The sequence below is a fragment of the Micropterus salmoides genome, unplaced genomic scaffold, assembly GCF_014851395.1.
Source record: "Micropterus salmoides isolate LMB-PRFRI ecotype aquatic unplaced genomic scaffold, ASM1485139v1 Ms_hic_scaffold_7, whole genome shotgun sequence".
NCBI classification, from domain to species: domain Eukaryota; kingdom Metazoa; phylum Chordata; class Actinopteri; order Centrarchiformes; family Centrarchidae; genus Micropterus; species Micropterus salmoides.
The window spans coordinates 24953407-24970056 of record NW_024044459.1 but is presented as its reverse complement, the minus strand read 5'-3'; the positions used below and the strand labels follow the sequence as shown (position 1 = coordinate 24970056).

The following is a 16650-nucleotide window of genomic DNA, read 5'->3' as shown; positions in this document are numbered from 1 at the left end:
TGACCAATCATGCGATGAAAACGAAACGCCCATAAACTACGGACACCACTGAGGGACAAAGGGTGTTAGCCGCTATCGTTCACCTTTAGACGCTAACTTCTAGATTTAACATGGCATCGTTTATTATCAAACCTGCTCACCTCCGCTGTGTTGTAAGGACAGGAAGGCTCATAGGCGAGTCTCGGGAAACACTGTCTTCAGGCAGAAGGTAGTTGTACACGTGCACAGTGTTGTAACAGTCTATGTAATATAGAAATGTGCTAACTAGCTGACACTAAACACATTTACCACAGTAGCTTGATTCTTTATGTTAAGCTGGAGTATTGCTTCAAACTGAAAATTTAAAGACCAACCGAAACCAAAATAATACTTTATTGTATTGTATACTGTGTACCTGCGTTTATTAACGTTAATGCCTTATCTGTTGGTTAAATATGCTAACAATCATTTGATCAACATCCTTTTCTTTTATCTCCCCGCCCCCCCAACAGTTATGCCACTGAAGGAGACACCAAGGTGCCCAAAATATACACCAAAACTGGAGACAAAGGTTGTTTTTTTAATTTTACAAGGAAAGCAATATGTTACAGCACTGTTACAGTACAGTAAATTGTGCTTACAGAAGTTGACTAATTTCTGCTGTACCCCGTTAAAGGTTTCTCAAGCACATTTACAGGAGAAAGGAGGCCAAAGGAAAATCATATTTTTGAAGCCTTAGGAAATACAGATGAGTTGTCATCTGCTATAGGGTAAACTTTTTGCCAATATCACAGGTCACTTTAAAACTTGTTCTATAAACTGCCTTACCTGCAGTGACTGTATTGAATTGTACCTTACAGCTTGGCCAGAGAATTTTGCCTCGACAATGGTCACACATTCACATATCAGCTAGACAAGGTTAGATTTTCACGATGCATTCATTTGCTTCCTTTATTGCAGACATCTTACATCAGCCAGATAAAGGATTTCTGACAATGTATTTTTTTTCATTTCAGATACAGTGCATTTTACAAGATGTGGGCTCCAACATTGCCACCCCTCCAGCATCTGCAAGAGAAAGTCATTTAAGTATGCACTTGCTGGCTACTCTAATATAGTAACATATTTTGTGTTGTGTGCTTGAGCAAGAGCTCTTGGGTTTATTTTTTTCTGTTCTGTTTTTCTAAGAGAGAACACAATTTTCTGCTCAGCCAATTGCAGACCTGGAAACCTGGATTGATAAATTTACAGAAGAACTCCCAACACTGACCAACTTCATTTTACCTGTAAGCCCATTTGTGCATCTGTAGTACACAGAGTTCTGTTGTCCTGGTTTTCCACTTAATTTAACACTTATGCTTTGTGTGTCACAGTCAGGAGGGAAGAGCAGCGCAGCTTTGCACTTAGCTCGGACAGTGTGTCGGAGAGCAGAACGCAGGTCAGTTGTGCTATGTTCCTTGGCTTGAATGCCGTAAAATGACCCGCTTTTGTCTTGCTTTTCCGGACACAGTTGGTCCTGACAGATCTTCGTTCTTGTTATAGTGTTGCTCCAATTGTGCGGTCAGGGGAGGCAGATCCAGATGTTGCAAAGTTTTTGAACAGGTCAGTCCAGTGTTTTGTAATTAATATGAGAGTATGGTTGCTCTATTACGCGTCTGATAAATGTCACATTTTCACTCAGATTGAGCGACTACCTCTTCACCCTGGCCAGATATGCAGCCATGAAAGAAGGCAAGGAGGAGAAAATCTACAAAAGACCTGAATGACCAGATTCTCACATGTGGAATAAGACAAAGACCAAATTTGTTTTGGGAGAGGCAGGGAGTTGGTTGAAGAGATTTCATTTTTCCCATGAATATATTAAATATAAATATAAATAATTTTATTTTGATGCAACTTTCTTCTTGGCATAATGTGCAAATAAACCTAAAGGTCCAGTATGTAATATTTAGGAAGATTTATTGACAGAAATGCAATATAAAATACAAAACTATGTTTTCAGTCGTGTGTGAAGACCTTACATAATGAACAGTTATGTTTTTATAACCTTAGAATTAGCCATTTCTCTCTTCATACACCATGGGTCCGCCTACATGAAAGTCGCCATGTTACAGTACAGTAGCCCAAACGGACAAAGTGCTCTACAGAGCATGTTTCATCACTATGTTGAATACATATAAAGAAAGAGGAAGAAGTAGTAGGCCTTGATGTTGTTTGGTTTGTTACAAGTACGAAGAAAAGAGAAATTAGGACAAATGGAGATCACATTATTTATCATTACCATTATTTACCACTAGATGCCACTAAACCTTACATTGAACCTTGAACTGTGACTACATCTTAAACCATTCAGCCAATACATGTACTGGTGATTTAAGTTTGCACAGGTAATGTTTCAAACACATATTCAGTTGACTTTATATACAGTTATAGTACTGCAGAGAAACTTTAATAATGAGAGTAGTTCTTGTTGGTTTAACAATTGTCATGACACAGAGACTGAACAACCAGTATGGATTATTGCTCTTCCTCTGTTACACATGGCTGTACCCCAGTGCATTTTGTTTAAATGTCAAAACACTAACAATACATTTGCATGTTAGGACTGTTCAGGACCTAAGGGGCACTCGGCTTTCTTCCAACGTGGCTCACTCTACCACGCAGTCACAGGATCTGGCACCAGCCTTGGCTCTTCTGGGACAGGGTGCTGGCCCATGTCATTAGAGACAGATTGCGGTCCTCATAGGGCGGATAACGCAGATAGGTTACACACTCAAACCGTGTGCCTCTTAGCAGGCATGATTTCCTGTGAGAGAAGGTGTCAAAGCTGTAGCGGCCATGGTAGGAACCCATTCCACTCGCACCTGTTAAAACAGTGTTGGGAGTTCATATATTATTGGTTATGTTATTCCGCCACTATGTTTGGCATAATTCTTCTCTGCTGCCACTGACTTACCAACTCCACCAAATGGCAGAGTCACCATAAGACTCTGCAGGATGCTGTCATTGGAGCAAAAGCTTCCACTAGAGGTCTCACTCATCAGCCTTGAGATGACCTGTATTGTCAGAAACGCCAACACATGATCAGAATATACACATCGGCTGCACCGAGATCAAACAATGAATACAGACCGTCTTAAACTCTTTCACGTACCTTGCTGTTGCTGGAATATGCATACACGCAGAGCGGTTTCTCTTGCTTATTAATGAAAGCAATTGCCTCGTCCATACACATTACAGTCAGAACAGGAAGAACTGGGCCAAAAACATCTTGTTGCATGACAGAATCTGGTCCTGTTACCTCTGTCAAAATCGTTGGGGCTTCAGACAGAAAACAAATTTAACAGTATTAAATATAAAACTTATGACAGGTTTTGTTTCAGAGAATCACGCACAGAGAACACTTACCAATATATTTCTCTGCTTCTATCACTTGCCCACCCACGGCCACCTTGCCAGATCTCCACAGCATGTCTCTCGTACGGTTGAAGATCTCTAGATTGACCATGCGGCCATAACTGCGGGACTCTCTGGGATCAGAACCGTAGAACTGCATCAGACAGCCCTTCAGGGCCTGCACCAGCTGTGCTTTGACGTTCGTGTGGCACAGGATGTAGTCAGGAGCCACCAAGTTCTGCCCAGCATTGTGAAAACGTGCCCAGGCGATGCGCTGTGCGGTGGTGGCAATCTCACAGTGTTGGTCCACATAGCATGGGTTCTTGCCACCCAAAACCAGGGTGACAGGTGTGAGTGTGCGAGCTGCTGCCTGAGCAATTCTGCTTCCCTCCTCTCTGTTTCCTGGGTGATTGACAGACATCCTTAAAAATAATTCAATAAATAATCACACAGTTATTTTATAGCAAAGTTCATCTTTACCTGTAAAGAAGACATGGTCGTATTTTAGTTCCAAAACTTCAGGCAAGTCACTCATGCCTGCAATAATCACATGGAAGCATTCCTTGAGGAAAACAAGAATTTTAGATCAGATCATTACATTTTTACTGTAGCATTGTAGGTCCTAAATGTCAATTTGATTAATGTAAAATCAATACACGTGTTCAACTGCAGAATCATAGTTTGACGGGTAACTTTTGAGTCAGTCAAAATGTGAATGTTTCCATACTCCCAGATCTGACCACATCAAACCTCTTTCAAGTCACATTAAAGCAGCTTTTTTGAGTCTGCTCTCTTTTAAAGTGCACATACCAAAAGCTGTCTTCTTAAGTAGATTCATACTGAGTCATGACTCAAATTAGTGGAATAAAATTCCAGGGCTACCCTCAATATACGAGTGAAAACCCCACAAAAAGTCGGCCTTTGTGAGACTTCAAGACAAAAAAAAAAAAAGATTTGCTGTAACTTGCTAAACTACTTAATCCATCCTCCCTGCTATGTAATTACTCACATTTTCCAAGTAGAAGGGGATGAGGCGATGAAGGAGCTCTGCTGTGTGAGCGGTGCACTCAGAGGGGCTGATGATTGCACAGTTTCCTACAAAATTGAATAAACTATCATCAGTAAGCCTGTGTGAAGAAAAATAACACTACAATTAAACTGATTAAATGAGGGTCTTCAGTCTCTGCACCTGCAGCGATGGCCCCTACCAGCGGCACCAGACACATCTGGACAGGACTACACCAGGCTCCAATGATAAACACCACCCCCAGCGGCTCACTGACCACCAGACACTCGTCCAACGTGGTGGACTACACCAATCAGACAAGCTCAGAATTAGGTTACAAGTGAAAGAGACCTCTTAGACTCTGCAACTTAAGTTTTAATCTGCTTTGGCGGGCCGACACAATCCATTTCTTTGTAGCAGCGAGACTGAGAATGTTCTCTCCTGAAAGGTTGTGTAGGCTAAGACAAAAGTCTTACCATATTTCCTTCCACATGCTGCGGCTGCATCCACTTCTTAAGATTGCCGATGGCATGAAATGCCTCATTCTTGACAGGAATCAGTTCTGACACAACTGTCTCAAACCGTGGCTGGTTACAAAAATAACGAATGAAGGCAAACTGTCAAGAGATGACTATTTGAATTATTATGTCAGTTGTCATTGTCTCATATTTTTAACTAGTGCAAAACATTGCAAGTGACCGCTTCACCACTCACCTTATGAAGGTCCCTTCCTAGAGCATCCACAAAGTCACACTCATGTTCTTCCAGCATCCGCACCACAGCCTCCAGCTGCGCCAGTCTGAAGCCTTCCGTGAGGGTGCGTCCAGCTTGAAAGGCAATTCTAGCCCTCTTCAGCAGATTCACACACTCCAGAGGGTAAGTCTTCAGACATGGCTCCCCCAGCCTAGTCCTGAAACAGTAGTCAACAGTTTTAACACCACAGGGCAATAACAACACATAATCCTCAATTTATATGCTCATCACTATAGGCTACCTTCTGCACGTTAACCGGCCGTTCCTCTGACAAGCATAGCACGCCCTTACTTTTCCACTCATGTTTGTTCCAGTCAGGAATTGTCCACTGCTGGCCTTTCTGAATGGAGTTAGTGCATATAAGCCTATGCACCAGTTAAGTAAAAGCTCCACTGGCATGATGGAGGATAGTGAAATCTTAACAACTCCAGCCAATCAGGTGGCTGGATGCACAAACAAAGCTTTAAACCAGCCACCCCACGGCATCATGTAGAGGTGAACCAAGGACAGCAGAGGTGTCTCGTACACACTTAAGAAATTACTTTTACATTTAATTTGCTTGCTTCTTCTGCAAGTTCTGATGACCTTATCGTCAATATTTCTTTACATTCATGTGAGTGAATCTGTTGACATTACCTTGGACGCACACTAGGGGTTTCAAGCACAACGTCTATACTTCCAAGGTGCACGGACAAGGGGAAAAAGTCTGAAGAGCTCGAAACTCCAGCAACACTTCCAGCATAAAGAACTTTATTGTAACTTGTTTCAGCTTGTGGGTCCGAAACGCCTTCTATGGTTGTAGGCTATACTGCAAGTGTTGCAGGTGTTTTAACATTACCTTCGCAGCGCTTTGAACCATCGCGCTGGAGAAGGGCTCGGTGGACTGCACATGGCTGTTGTGCAGGGCAGGGTCACGTGGAGGCAGGTAGGCAGCTCAGATTACTACAACCGCGCTGTTCACCCCTGATCACAAGACAGGCAACAAGCGCAATGGAGATTATGAGGAGTAATTCAGGAAAACCATAAAATGTGGTGTTACGTATTACATTCTCAATACCACAAGCTCCTGTTGATGTTTCAAGCAGCCTGTCATAGATCAACACACCTCAGTCCCATGAGCAGCTCCACTGTGGCGTCTGCCGCCTTCCAGCCTCAGCAGGTGTTTGTAATAAAGTCATTAATTAAACGTTAAAGACGCCAGAGGATTGAGAGGGGAAAGAATACAAATTGTGTTGTAAATTATTTAAAGTACATGATTTAACATTACAGGGGGATAAGTATCTTACACATGGACAAATCTTACATGGGAATCTCTTCTTTTTTTTGTTTATAGCAACACACTCCAGACTTTAATGCTGCCAGTTTCAAAGACACTTTAAAAAGAGATGGAAACTTTCACAGGAAGGGTGGGAACATTTACAGGATAATTTCTTTTTATTATTGTTTGTACTAAAAGAGTGGATATTCAAAGTCAGCATCAGGACTCCACTGGTACATTTAAAGCCTAGCCTACTCTTGACATCATTTAAAACAGATGAGTGACCTCATCAGACCAGACAGACAAGCTTGTGAGGTATCGTTCATCCCTCTTGCACAACACGCGTTGTGTGTCGTGTGAATCCACTCGCTGTGTTTCTGCTTCTTGCTTGAAGAGATTAAAAGGAGAGCTGAAGCCTCCAGACTGATTTGTCAGATTTGAATATAGCTTAATCTCATTAGTAGACTGCAAGTAAATTCAATACAACCATTGTTATATGTGTGTGTGTGTATGTATAGAGAGAGAATGGTTGAATTTTAATTATAATCACTTGTTTTGTTGTTTTCACACCAGTTAGTGGCCATGATATTACTAGTTAGAAACATGGCAATTATCAGTATGTTCTATAGCTTGTGTAACTCGTTAACAAAAGTATCCATATTCATTCATAACAGGACATATTTTTTTGCATAATAAAGAACTTGGTAAAGATTTGATGTTTTCTTTCAACTCTTTCTTTGAGAGTTGTAGTCTTTCTGGTAAAGTCTATTCATAAATGTTATGATGCAATTGAACCCTGTATAAAGTAATATTTAGGCTTATAAGGTAACATTCCCCCTCATGTCCCTTTTCCCAACAGCCACAAACAGCAGAGAGGTGTGCAACATTTCCATCCAAGGGAACATCAAATCAAGCACTCGCATTTGGTTGAGAAACCAGTCCATGACATCATATGGAGAGATTTTTAAACCTCAAATTATTTTCCGCATGGCTTAAAAAGTCCACAGATCAGAGAGCATCGTAGTAAAACCCTCCTCGGTTGTTGCTGTTGTTGTAGTGGTAGTACAACAACTCAACAGTGGTTGAGTTTCTGCACTGTTTTGTTAGTAGGAGCAGAGAGTCCAGGTATATAGCCCCCGTTTCTATGGCTTGTTTCCGTATACGTGGTTGTTGGATACAGCTGAAATACAGTCAGAGATGTGAGAGCGGATGGGGGATGGTATTATATATGAGGCACTCAGCGTTCTTCAAAGGTGTAGTGAGAAATCTTCAGTTTTACTAGTATTAAGTACAAAGACTAACATCATCGATTAACTTTCCTTCATTACTTCATTTTTCTGGAGTGGGTGTCGAGCACTGATGTGTGACAATGAACAGCTGCGTCTGCTTTACTGGGCAGATACAAATAGTAACAAAACATTACAAGTTTTGTTTTGTTTTTTACTCAAAAGTAAAATTGCTACAGCAAGGACATCTTTTGGTACTCAAACAACTGGATCAGATCGGGGTTTTTTTCACGTTATGAAATTCTGCCACTTTAGATTTCCAAATGTATTGAGAACATAAAAAGCAGAGAGCAAATGTCTCTCAGGTAGCTAAAGTGTCTGTTGGTGGAGAGAAATGGAGTGAGGTCAAAATTACTTTCCTCAAAAAATGGGACATAATGTAATAAACACAGGATCACTGTTGTGAGCCACTCCTCCTTCGTGGAGGTTGAACACAAGACATAGATTTGTCTTTCATTTATAAAAGATGCATTATGTTCAGCAAAACATTTTAAGACTCATCCAATATCAGCTAAAAGTTGCTTGGATAATGGAGTCCAAGCTTATAAGTATATTAACAATGCCCCGCTTGGTTTCGCTCGAGTGAGTCGACCCCGTGTCTAATGGCTTGCATTGCATCTGTATTGCTTTCCAGTTCGCTTAAAATGGGAGTGTTAGATCCGAGAATGATTCTGTTAAGCCTGAGAAACAGAGATCTAGCCACTAAACATCTGTATTTCATCAAGTTAAACACACAACATATTGGATTTCGAAAGTGGCAAAGGGAGATGCTAAAAATTGGATTGTGCTGCAGAGACAGCATCCCCTTTGATGTAAGGGAGTGGGCTGAAATAGAGCAGAGCTCATCCAGTTCTAAAACAAAAAACAAAAGGAGAGTTTGTGGTTTCTTCATGATTCCCCTTTTGTTCCCGTGATGCCCCCTTGACGTGACAGGCTCCAATCCAGGTAAGCTGAGCATCTTGCTTAGTTCAGATTGTCCTGATGCGATGGAGTTAGGAGAGCTCAAAGCCTGTGTTCATGCTGATAGCGTAGCGCAGCTTATCGCGCAGGATGCTCTTCTTGCTGTAGTTGGGCAACTTGAGCAGGTTGAAGCATGTTGATGAAGTGGGAAGCCGCCCACCAGGCTCCTTCTTGCGGATAGTGAAAAAGCCCCTAAGAACACTGCCAAGGGTGTCTCCAGTGTCCTGGACACAGGAAATACTCTGTTAGTACAAACTTAGCACATGGATGCAAGCTACAACACAAATGTGCAGCATCAATTTCCTCCTTTTATTTAAAATTCTTACCTGATCATCTGAAACTTCCACACAACGGATGGAGAAAGGTGGTTTGAGGTAGGCAAAACCTAGAAGAGGCGGCCTCGAGCAGCTGGTGACAAACTGTGAACATACATTACAATACAATAAATGAGACAATGGTAAACCACCTTGAGGCAGAAATTAAAAGCTTTCGGCTGTGACGATTTACTTTAAGGAACATAGCCCTCTCTTCAGCATTGAAGTCACTAGACAGGATGTCCCACAGCCAGATGATGACTCGATGGCTGCTGTGAAAACCTCCATAGTAGACCGTGTGTTTCCTGAGAAAGAGAGAGGAAGACAACTAGGATGAGCATCTCTGTACACAAGAATGTAGATGAAGGAAAATGTCTGTCATTGTATTTGGGAGTATAACTGCTGTAGTGGCAAAGCGAGTAAAGAAGATTTTAGTCCTTCTGCTCATTAAAGGTGTCTGAAATGTCACATACTTCAGGTCATCCAGATCAATCTCAGCATTGTCTCCCGAGACAAGACGCTGAACTTCAGGCGTGGAAAACATGTGCAGCCACTCCGGGTTAATGATACTGCGGAAGCCCCGAATGAAAGCTGCCGTTTGCTCCTTAATCTGCGTGTGCATCCGGAAGTGAGCCATGAGGTGGATGTAGCTGATCCTGCAAGAAGTGGTAGAGTTAGACAGTAAATTCTATTGAGTACAACAGCCAGCATAAGGAGAACATTTCAAACTTAAAATGGGACAGTACCCCTATTATTTTTTTTACATACTTGTTTTCGTTGGTGACGGGCATGGTTTTCCCCCCAGGTATCAACTCATGACAGACAAGCTGTAGGGGAAGATAAAAAGCAGCTTTTGACTTGTGAATTTCATGTGTTTAACTAAACTGTATGATATCCTCCACACGTTCCATTCTTACCTGCCCCATAACATCCTCATCATAGGACAACGTCAGTCCTAGATCCCCTACGTCTCCATCATAGCGCTGAAAAACACAAATGAAAGATGTGTGATAGAGTTGAAAATATGACAAATAGGTTAAAAACAAAAAACGAATTGTCCGAGTGTAATTCTAGCTGACCTTGATGGAAGTGAGGTTCTTGTAAAACTCAGAGTCCAGTGAGGGCAGCTCGTCGATGGAGCTGTAGAAAGTGCTGTGGTGGTGACCCAAGACTTGACTGAGGAAGAAGGAGGCAAAAGGGACGTCCACAACGATGCCCTGAGTATACAGAAGTTACAGTCAATATAAAGAAGTTACAGTTATACAATGACTGAAGATTTACTAGAAAACACTGTGTTCAGAGTGAGTGAGTGGGGGCATTTCCTCTGAAAGCACAAATGTACCTCATAGACAGCTTTCCCCAGCATCTTCCCCACAAACTCAAACAGCTGCAAATGGTTCTCATGAATGTATGATGTAGGTGAAGGATACAGCCTTTCATTTCCACTTGTAGTCTATGGAAAATAAATATATCGTACAAACAAGTCAATTCGATGTCAGCAGCAGAAGTGTGGCAGCTTAAAAAATGCTTTTCTATTTGCCTTACCCTGAACAGGTTGAGAGCAGGATTGAACACTTTCTTAATGATCTCCTCTAGAAACTCTTTGAACACACCATCCTGATCGATACCTGCTTCATCTACTCCCAGATCATTGACAAACTTCACACGAATGACGCCTTTTATCGAATTCGCTGGTAATCGGCGGAGCTGGTCATATCCGTCCTTAGGACAGGGAAATACAAGCGTTACTATGGAACAACTGACATAGAGCAGTATGTTACTAAATTTATCTGATCTGTTGACTCCATACCTCTAACATCCGTGAGCGGCGAATGGTAATATGAGTGACGTGCGGTGAAGCAGAGCTTGTTTCTATCAATCCTAAATTTTCTTTTTCCTTTGTAACGATGTTCCTGAACAGAAGCACCCTCTAAAAATGAGAGGGGAGGTAATTATACAGCTGTAATTGAAAACAATACTCTGTCTTAAATGAAAGGATCCTGTTTACTCACGTTTTTATGTGGAATGACATGTGGGATGTACTGCAGTAAAAGCTGGGCTCTTTTCTTGCCTTTCTCCAGCTCTTGGAACAACAGGCTGGGTTTTAGATCCCTGAATGCAATGCCACAAAGATGTGAAGGTGAGCTTTTAAATGTAATCACAAACGAATGAAACAGAACCCGGACGTGTTAGGATATCGGCAGCTATTCAGTGTTTGTATATACTTGCGTAGCCAGTGTTCATCAGGGGTGAAGCGTCGCCTGCAGTCCCGTTCATAAAGCACCATCAACCAGCCATGAACACTGTGGAACAACTCCAGTTTCTCTCCCTTGGCATTTTCTTTTAAACACAAAATATAAAACAGCTTCAGTAAAAATATACCTTTTCAATTCGGTGTCATCATCAAAACGTTCCAAATTCTGTGAAGCCACACACTCACCTAAGATACCATCCCATATCATCTTGTACACAAACGTGTTTAAAAACGAGGAGATAGTGAGGAGTTCCTCTATCTTGAAAGATGTTTGTTCTTCATACACTTCTATGTCATCCAGAATTCTGTAACACAATTAACAGCGTGTCGTAAAATGTTGCTGCCACACTGGGTGCACCTTATGCACATTGCAGTAAAAATTATTAGAATTACGTGATGAGGTGTCGTGAGCAGTCACAGAAGAGCATGAGCATAGCCAGGAGCTGCTTGGACTCTTCAGTGTCATTGTTCAGACACTCCATGAAGAGTTTGAGGCCTCCCTGTGGGCCGAGTTCACAGATGAAAGCCCACAGTTTGGGCAAAAGTTCATCAAGATGTGTCAGACCTGCAGCAAAAAACAGAATGCCCAGTGACATACTCCAGGATGTTACTGTATGTTTGTATAATATATAAAAATGTAAGATTCTGGTACTGACCGGTGAGTATCTGGAGTCGTATTTGCGTTAGTGTAGACAGAGCCGTCTGATAGAGCACGCAGATGCTGCACACCTTCTGAACTTCAGCCGAGTCGACTCGCTTCCCTCCGACCGGTTTCAGGATGTTTCGTACAGAAGCCGACTTCTGAAATGCTCGTTTGAAGAGGTCTGTCAAAACACAACACACCAGGAATACAGAGAACCTTCAAGAACCTCCAAACCTTTTTTTAAAACTCAACACACTACTTATTTTAACATATTAGGTTTAGGAATAGGTTTGAGTTTATAGCTCACTTTTAACTGGCAGATTGTTTTGTGACGTGCTAGGTTGCGGGGGTGGCGGAGTGGGCTCCTGACTCTCCAGCTTTTTAGAGAGGACGTCACTGAAGAGTGTCCGAATAACAGAAACACCCCACAGGTACTGAAGCTGCTTAGTGACCAGCGGCATTGACTCATTCAGACTGCAGAGAACAGTAGACAGAGGGGAGACAGCGTCAAGTACACAAATCTGGCATTAAGTAAACAAATCATTTTGCTTTAAAGGCATACAAAATATGCCTTTAAAGGCTTCATACACAGTCTAAATAGGCAAAACATTTCAAGCTAAAGGTCTTCCTCAGGAAGGACCAGGCAGCAGAAGTCTATCTCTGTGTGTTCCTTGACTTTAAAGCCCAACTGATTTTTGAGCTGTTACAGGACCTCAAATATTTCCTCTGTTTGCATATTTTGTGCCCCTTTTCAACGCAGTTCTCTGGTCAAAATTGCTTTGCTGAATAAATTCAAGCAAATATAAAGTATTTCACTGACCCGTAGTCTACAGTTTGGGAGAACCAGCCCAGGACAGGGTGCCAGTGGGTAAGGTTGGACTTCTTTTGGGATACATATCCCTGGCAGTAGGACAGCATGTCGGTCAGGTCCTTCACAAAATGGTTGGCCTCTTCCTCAAGGACTTTCTCATTGAGGTAGCCCAAGTGAATTAGGTTGCCTATCACATTATTAGAAAGATGTAGTCACAAGTGTAAAATGAACAGTCCACAGGACACACGCTGACTCTCTCATCTGTACACAACTAGATTGCACGGATTAAAATGCAAGCCCGTATCCAAAATATTATACCAAGTAAGCAGAGTGTGTGGCTCCCCTCGAGACACACACAGATGTCCAAACACTGTTCTTCTCGGCTGAGAAACAGAATGAACTTCCGCAGCAGGTCGTGGGTCTGGATGGACGACATACACTGTCAAAACAGAGCAGATATTAAAACATACTCTAATAGTTCAAATGATTACATACAGTACCACTGTGGAACAACAACATGTGATTCTATCCTTTTACCTCTGGAGTAAGCACATTGAGGTGGGATACGACGGCTGGAACTGACATGATGTGAATGAGGAATGATCTTAGCAGGTTATCGGAGAAGTGAGCAGCAATGACCGGCCTGAAAAATATTAGATTTAGTTAAAAAGACAGCCTGCAAATAAAACCACGAAAACACAGAGCAAATTGGTTATAGCATGTTGCCATCGCTTCATGTATTAAAATTATGTCTTGTGTTTTTAAATAGCAGTTAGAACCATCAAATTACCAGCTCCCAGCTCACCTTAATGACAAAGTGAAGATAGCTGTGAGGGTGCCTTTGGAGAGAGATGGTTTAGAACGAGCCAAGCCATTGGTCAGCAAGATCTAAACAAGAGAATTTAAGATGACATATAATGTGTATTTTTAGTAAAATAACAACAAAAACAATCACTGTCACACAACTGCATTGAATCCCTTGATAATTAAAAAAGTATGAGCTGTAATACTGAACCTGCAGCATTGAATAGAATCCCTTCTGATTGAGATGGCCCATGATATTTTCACAAATCCTCGTCAACGCGGGTCTGAGAGCTTCTCCTAAAATAATGAGGGGAAAACATCATGTTTTTCTCTGCAGAACGTGTGTCCTGCAACAACAAAAGATATGTTTATAATAATAACCTCAGCTTGACTTGAGACTTACCCTTCCCTCGGACTATCCGCCAGGTTGAAGTGTCCGTGAAGGTCACCAGCATGGTGAGGTACAGCGTTACCAGTTTGTTGTCCTGAAGTATGTCAGGCTGCAAATCCCAAAACAGATAGTGATATGTACAACTGAAGTCATGAAATGGCCGATTAAAACACAAGTTCCAGCTTCAAATCAAGACCAACCTTTAAAGTTTTCAGTCGCTGACAGCACGTCCACAGCACATCTTTGATCTGCTTGAGCCAGGGAATAGTGAGGTCTTTGGACAGAGCCAAGGAGACATACCAGACCTGGGGCCAAAAGTGAGAACAGTTGCTAAGACAAATATCATATTTAAAAATGTTTGGTATGTGGAGGGTATAAAACATTTGCACACTCACTTTAGGTTCATTTTCAACCTCCATACTGGCAAGGATAGCACGGCAGAGCTTCTCAAACCTCTGTGTGAGGAACAAAATTACAGTTATTTGAGTTACACAGCCCAAGACAAGTGTATAAACTATATAAGAACAAAACGACGGCTTAGTAAAGTGTTCGGCCACCACGTGCCCCCAGAACAACTTCAACAGGCCTTTGCATTGATTCTAAAACTCTGTGCAACTCCACTGGAGGGATGAACACCATTCTTCCAAAAGATATCCCCTTGTTTGGTGTTTTGTTGATGGTGGTGGAGAGCACTGTCTAATATGTCGGTCCAAAATCTCCCATCTGGTGACCGCATCAAACCAGTGACCTCTCATGCTCAGTAGGAGAGGGCATTTTCGTCATGGCATAGATAGATCACTCCCGTCAGGATAGAAATCTTTCATTATAGGATAAAGGTGATCACTCAGAATTGATTTGCAGTGACCCTTCCCTCTAAGGGATCAAGTGGATCCAAACCATGCCAGCAAAATGACCCCCTAAGCAAAACAGACCTACCAGATCCCCTCACTTTAGGCGTCAAGCATTCAGGATTGTACCGTTCTTTTCTCACATACACTCACCCACTTGTCGATAATAATGGACGACTCATCTGACCATGCATCGCTTTTTTCCACAACTCAGGGCTGTACTCTCAAATGTGGGTCCATTTTTGTAATGTAGGGTTTATGCACTACAACCCTAATGTAATATCCCTCTTTATTTAATTGTCAACAGACTATTCTTGCTGACAGTCTGGTCATGTTCCGCATTGACATTCTCAGTCACCTGAAGAAGAGTTGCTCTTCTGTTTTTCCTTACATAGCTGTTCCTATTGGAACACAAGCCAGCTGGCCAGTTTTTGTGACTGAAGATCCTGCTCGAGTGATCTTGATACAAAACCAGAATCAACTGGGCCTGCTCAGCATTTTTATACCTGCCACAGAGCATGATTGGATGTTAACTGCCTACTTGTACCATGCAGTGCATCTGTGTGGAAGCATCTGCATGTCTTGTGTTTCTCCGCTAATTTATTCAAGTTTTTCCTTTAATTTGTCACCCATCTGTGTGTGTGTGTGCATTGTTATGAAAGTGAACTAACTTCTACACAAAGGTGGGCAACTCACCATCTTATCCTCTGGGCGATATATGAATAGTAATTTCCGAGCAATTTTGAAAATTGAGAGTGCATTTCTTTTTGATGTCCCAGTTTCAGAAGCTTGAAAATAATCATCAACCTCTTTCCTGGTGAGACACAGAAAGACAATATTGAGCCAGTGATTACAGTGATTAAAAATTCTTCTATTTCAACTAAATACGTATTATTTTACTGATGATGTTCATGGTCCTTCAAATCACAGGTTACTTAAATCTGCAATAAATAAAATTGGAGACCTTATTTGCTTCTGGAGTCTGCAGCGGCAGAGAAATCTCCTGACCAAGGCTTGGATGTTGGTTGCTGCTTTCTCCTTCTCCTTATATCCTTTCCTCTCCTCCCTGGCCTGCCTGGCTTTGTCCAGGAACTCGGACTTGGAGCTTTGAGGTACACTAAACATTGTGCACCCTGGAAAAGAAGAATTTCACCCGCTGCATTACAAAATTGTACACTGATAATTTGCATGCGTGTACTGATTACATTTTAAGTACATGTCTGCGCTTTATGAACATAGTGACAGTGAGAACAGCGTCCTAACAACTGCAAAGTATTACACTGTTTTGAGTAAACTGAACTTACCTGCGATATTCCTCAAATGGAGATTTTGTCTGGCCTTCAGGCTCACCTGGCCGCTATACCCCCTCAGTCATTTGGTTGTCCTTGAGATCCAAGCAGGAGGAAAGCCAAACGAAAGACGGAGACTAACTTGCCATCTCTGGGGCAGCGGGCGATAACGCTACAGTAAAGATGGAGCTGCGATAGTTAGCAAACAGGGCTAGTTCACCGCTTGTCGACTTGATACTGTCTCAGGAAGAATATTTTCACGTTAATTTAGCGATGTGTATCATCACTGTGGGGTTAGGTTTGATCCTGTACCAATGACAGCCTCAAAAACACAGGGAACATACCGTTTCCAAATGTAAACAATGAGAGGAGATCCGTACATTGACTGCAGCCATTAATCCCCTGTGTCGCATTAAATGATTCCGGGTAGTGGATGTCTACATGGATACGTCGTTATATGTAAGTATTTATCGACAGACGGTCTGACATAAGTCTAACTATCTTTATTCGTGATGTAAGAAGAGCAACTTTATTTCTGGTGGCGGATAAAGCTTTCATCCAGTGTGTTGGGTGGGCGGTGTGGGGGGGATTGTTATCACTGTTACCCCATCAACAGCGGAAATGTGCAAGCTAAAGGCTAATATGTTTAAAGCTAGTT

The 16650-nt window shown here is 42.0% G+C and overlaps 3 protein-coding genes across 4 annotated transcripts; 1 reads left to right on the top strand and 2 right to left on the bottom strand.

Annotated features, from left to right (window-relative positions):
* Window positions 1–49: 49 nt before the first annotated feature.
* Window positions 50–1926, top strand: mmab (metabolism of cobalamin associated B). The gene is made up of 9 exons (XM_038704513.1): window positions 50–208; window positions 492–550; window positions 656–749; window positions 840–897; window positions 996–1068; window positions 1168–1265; window positions 1353–1417; window positions 1522–1581; window positions 1661–1926. The coding sequence occupies exons 1-9, from the start codon at window positions 111–113 to the stop codon at window positions 1743–1745; spliced, it is 690 nt and encodes a 229-aa protein (XP_038560441.1). The 5' UTR covers window positions 50–110; the 3' UTR covers window positions 1746–1926.
* A 480-nt stretch (window positions 1927–2406) lies between these two features.
* On the bottom strand, window positions 2407–6206 carry aldh3b2 (aldehyde dehydrogenase 3 family, member B2). The gene is made up of 11 exons (XM_038704511.1): window positions 6192–6206; window positions 5973–6097; window positions 5096–5291; window positions 4858–4968; window positions 4565–4685; window positions 4385–4470; window positions 3856–3937; window positions 3388–3777; window positions 3134–3300; window positions 2936–3035; window positions 2407–2843 (listed from the first exon to the last, which is right to left on the bottom strand). The coding sequence occupies exons 2-11, from the start codon at window positions 6023–6025 to the stop codon at window positions 2644–2646; spliced, it is 1506 nt and encodes a 501-aa protein (XP_038560439.1). The 5' UTR covers window positions 6026–6097; window positions 6192–6206; the 3' UTR covers window positions 2407–2643.
* A 339-nt stretch (window positions 6207–6545) lies between these two features.
* ube3b (ubiquitin protein ligase E3B) lies at window positions 6546–16558 on the bottom strand. 2 transcript variants are annotated; one of them, XM_038704509.1, is made up of 28 exons: window positions 16337–16558; window positions 16008–16164; window positions 15668–15836; window positions 15400–15517; window positions 14251–14310; window positions 14056–14160; window positions 13868–13964; window positions 13676–13761; window positions 13466–13548; window positions 13198–13303; window positions 12979–13099; window positions 12670–12847; window positions 12157–12323; window positions 11863–12030; window positions 11600–11771; window positions 11393–11511; window positions 11178–11292; window positions 10965–11064; window positions 10763–10882; window positions 10498–10674; window positions 10295–10405; window positions 10032–10169; window positions 9870–9935; window positions 9721–9779; window positions 9426–9608; window positions 9146–9257; window positions 8965–9057; window positions 6546–8862 (listed from the first exon to the last, which is right to left on the bottom strand). In XM_038704509.1, exons 3-28 carry the CDS (start codon window positions 15826–15828, stop codon window positions 8671–8673), a joined length of 3207 nt encoding a protein of 1068 aa, XP_038560437.1. In that variant the 5' UTR covers window positions 15829–15836; window positions 16008–16164; window positions 16337–16558; the 3' UTR covers window positions 6546–8670. The 2 variants fall into 2 exon arrangements, with proteins under 2 accessions (XP_038560437.1, XP_038560436.1); XM_038704508.1 differs by having other exon boundaries at window positions 16008–16558.
* Window positions 16559–16650: the final 92 nt, after the last annotated feature.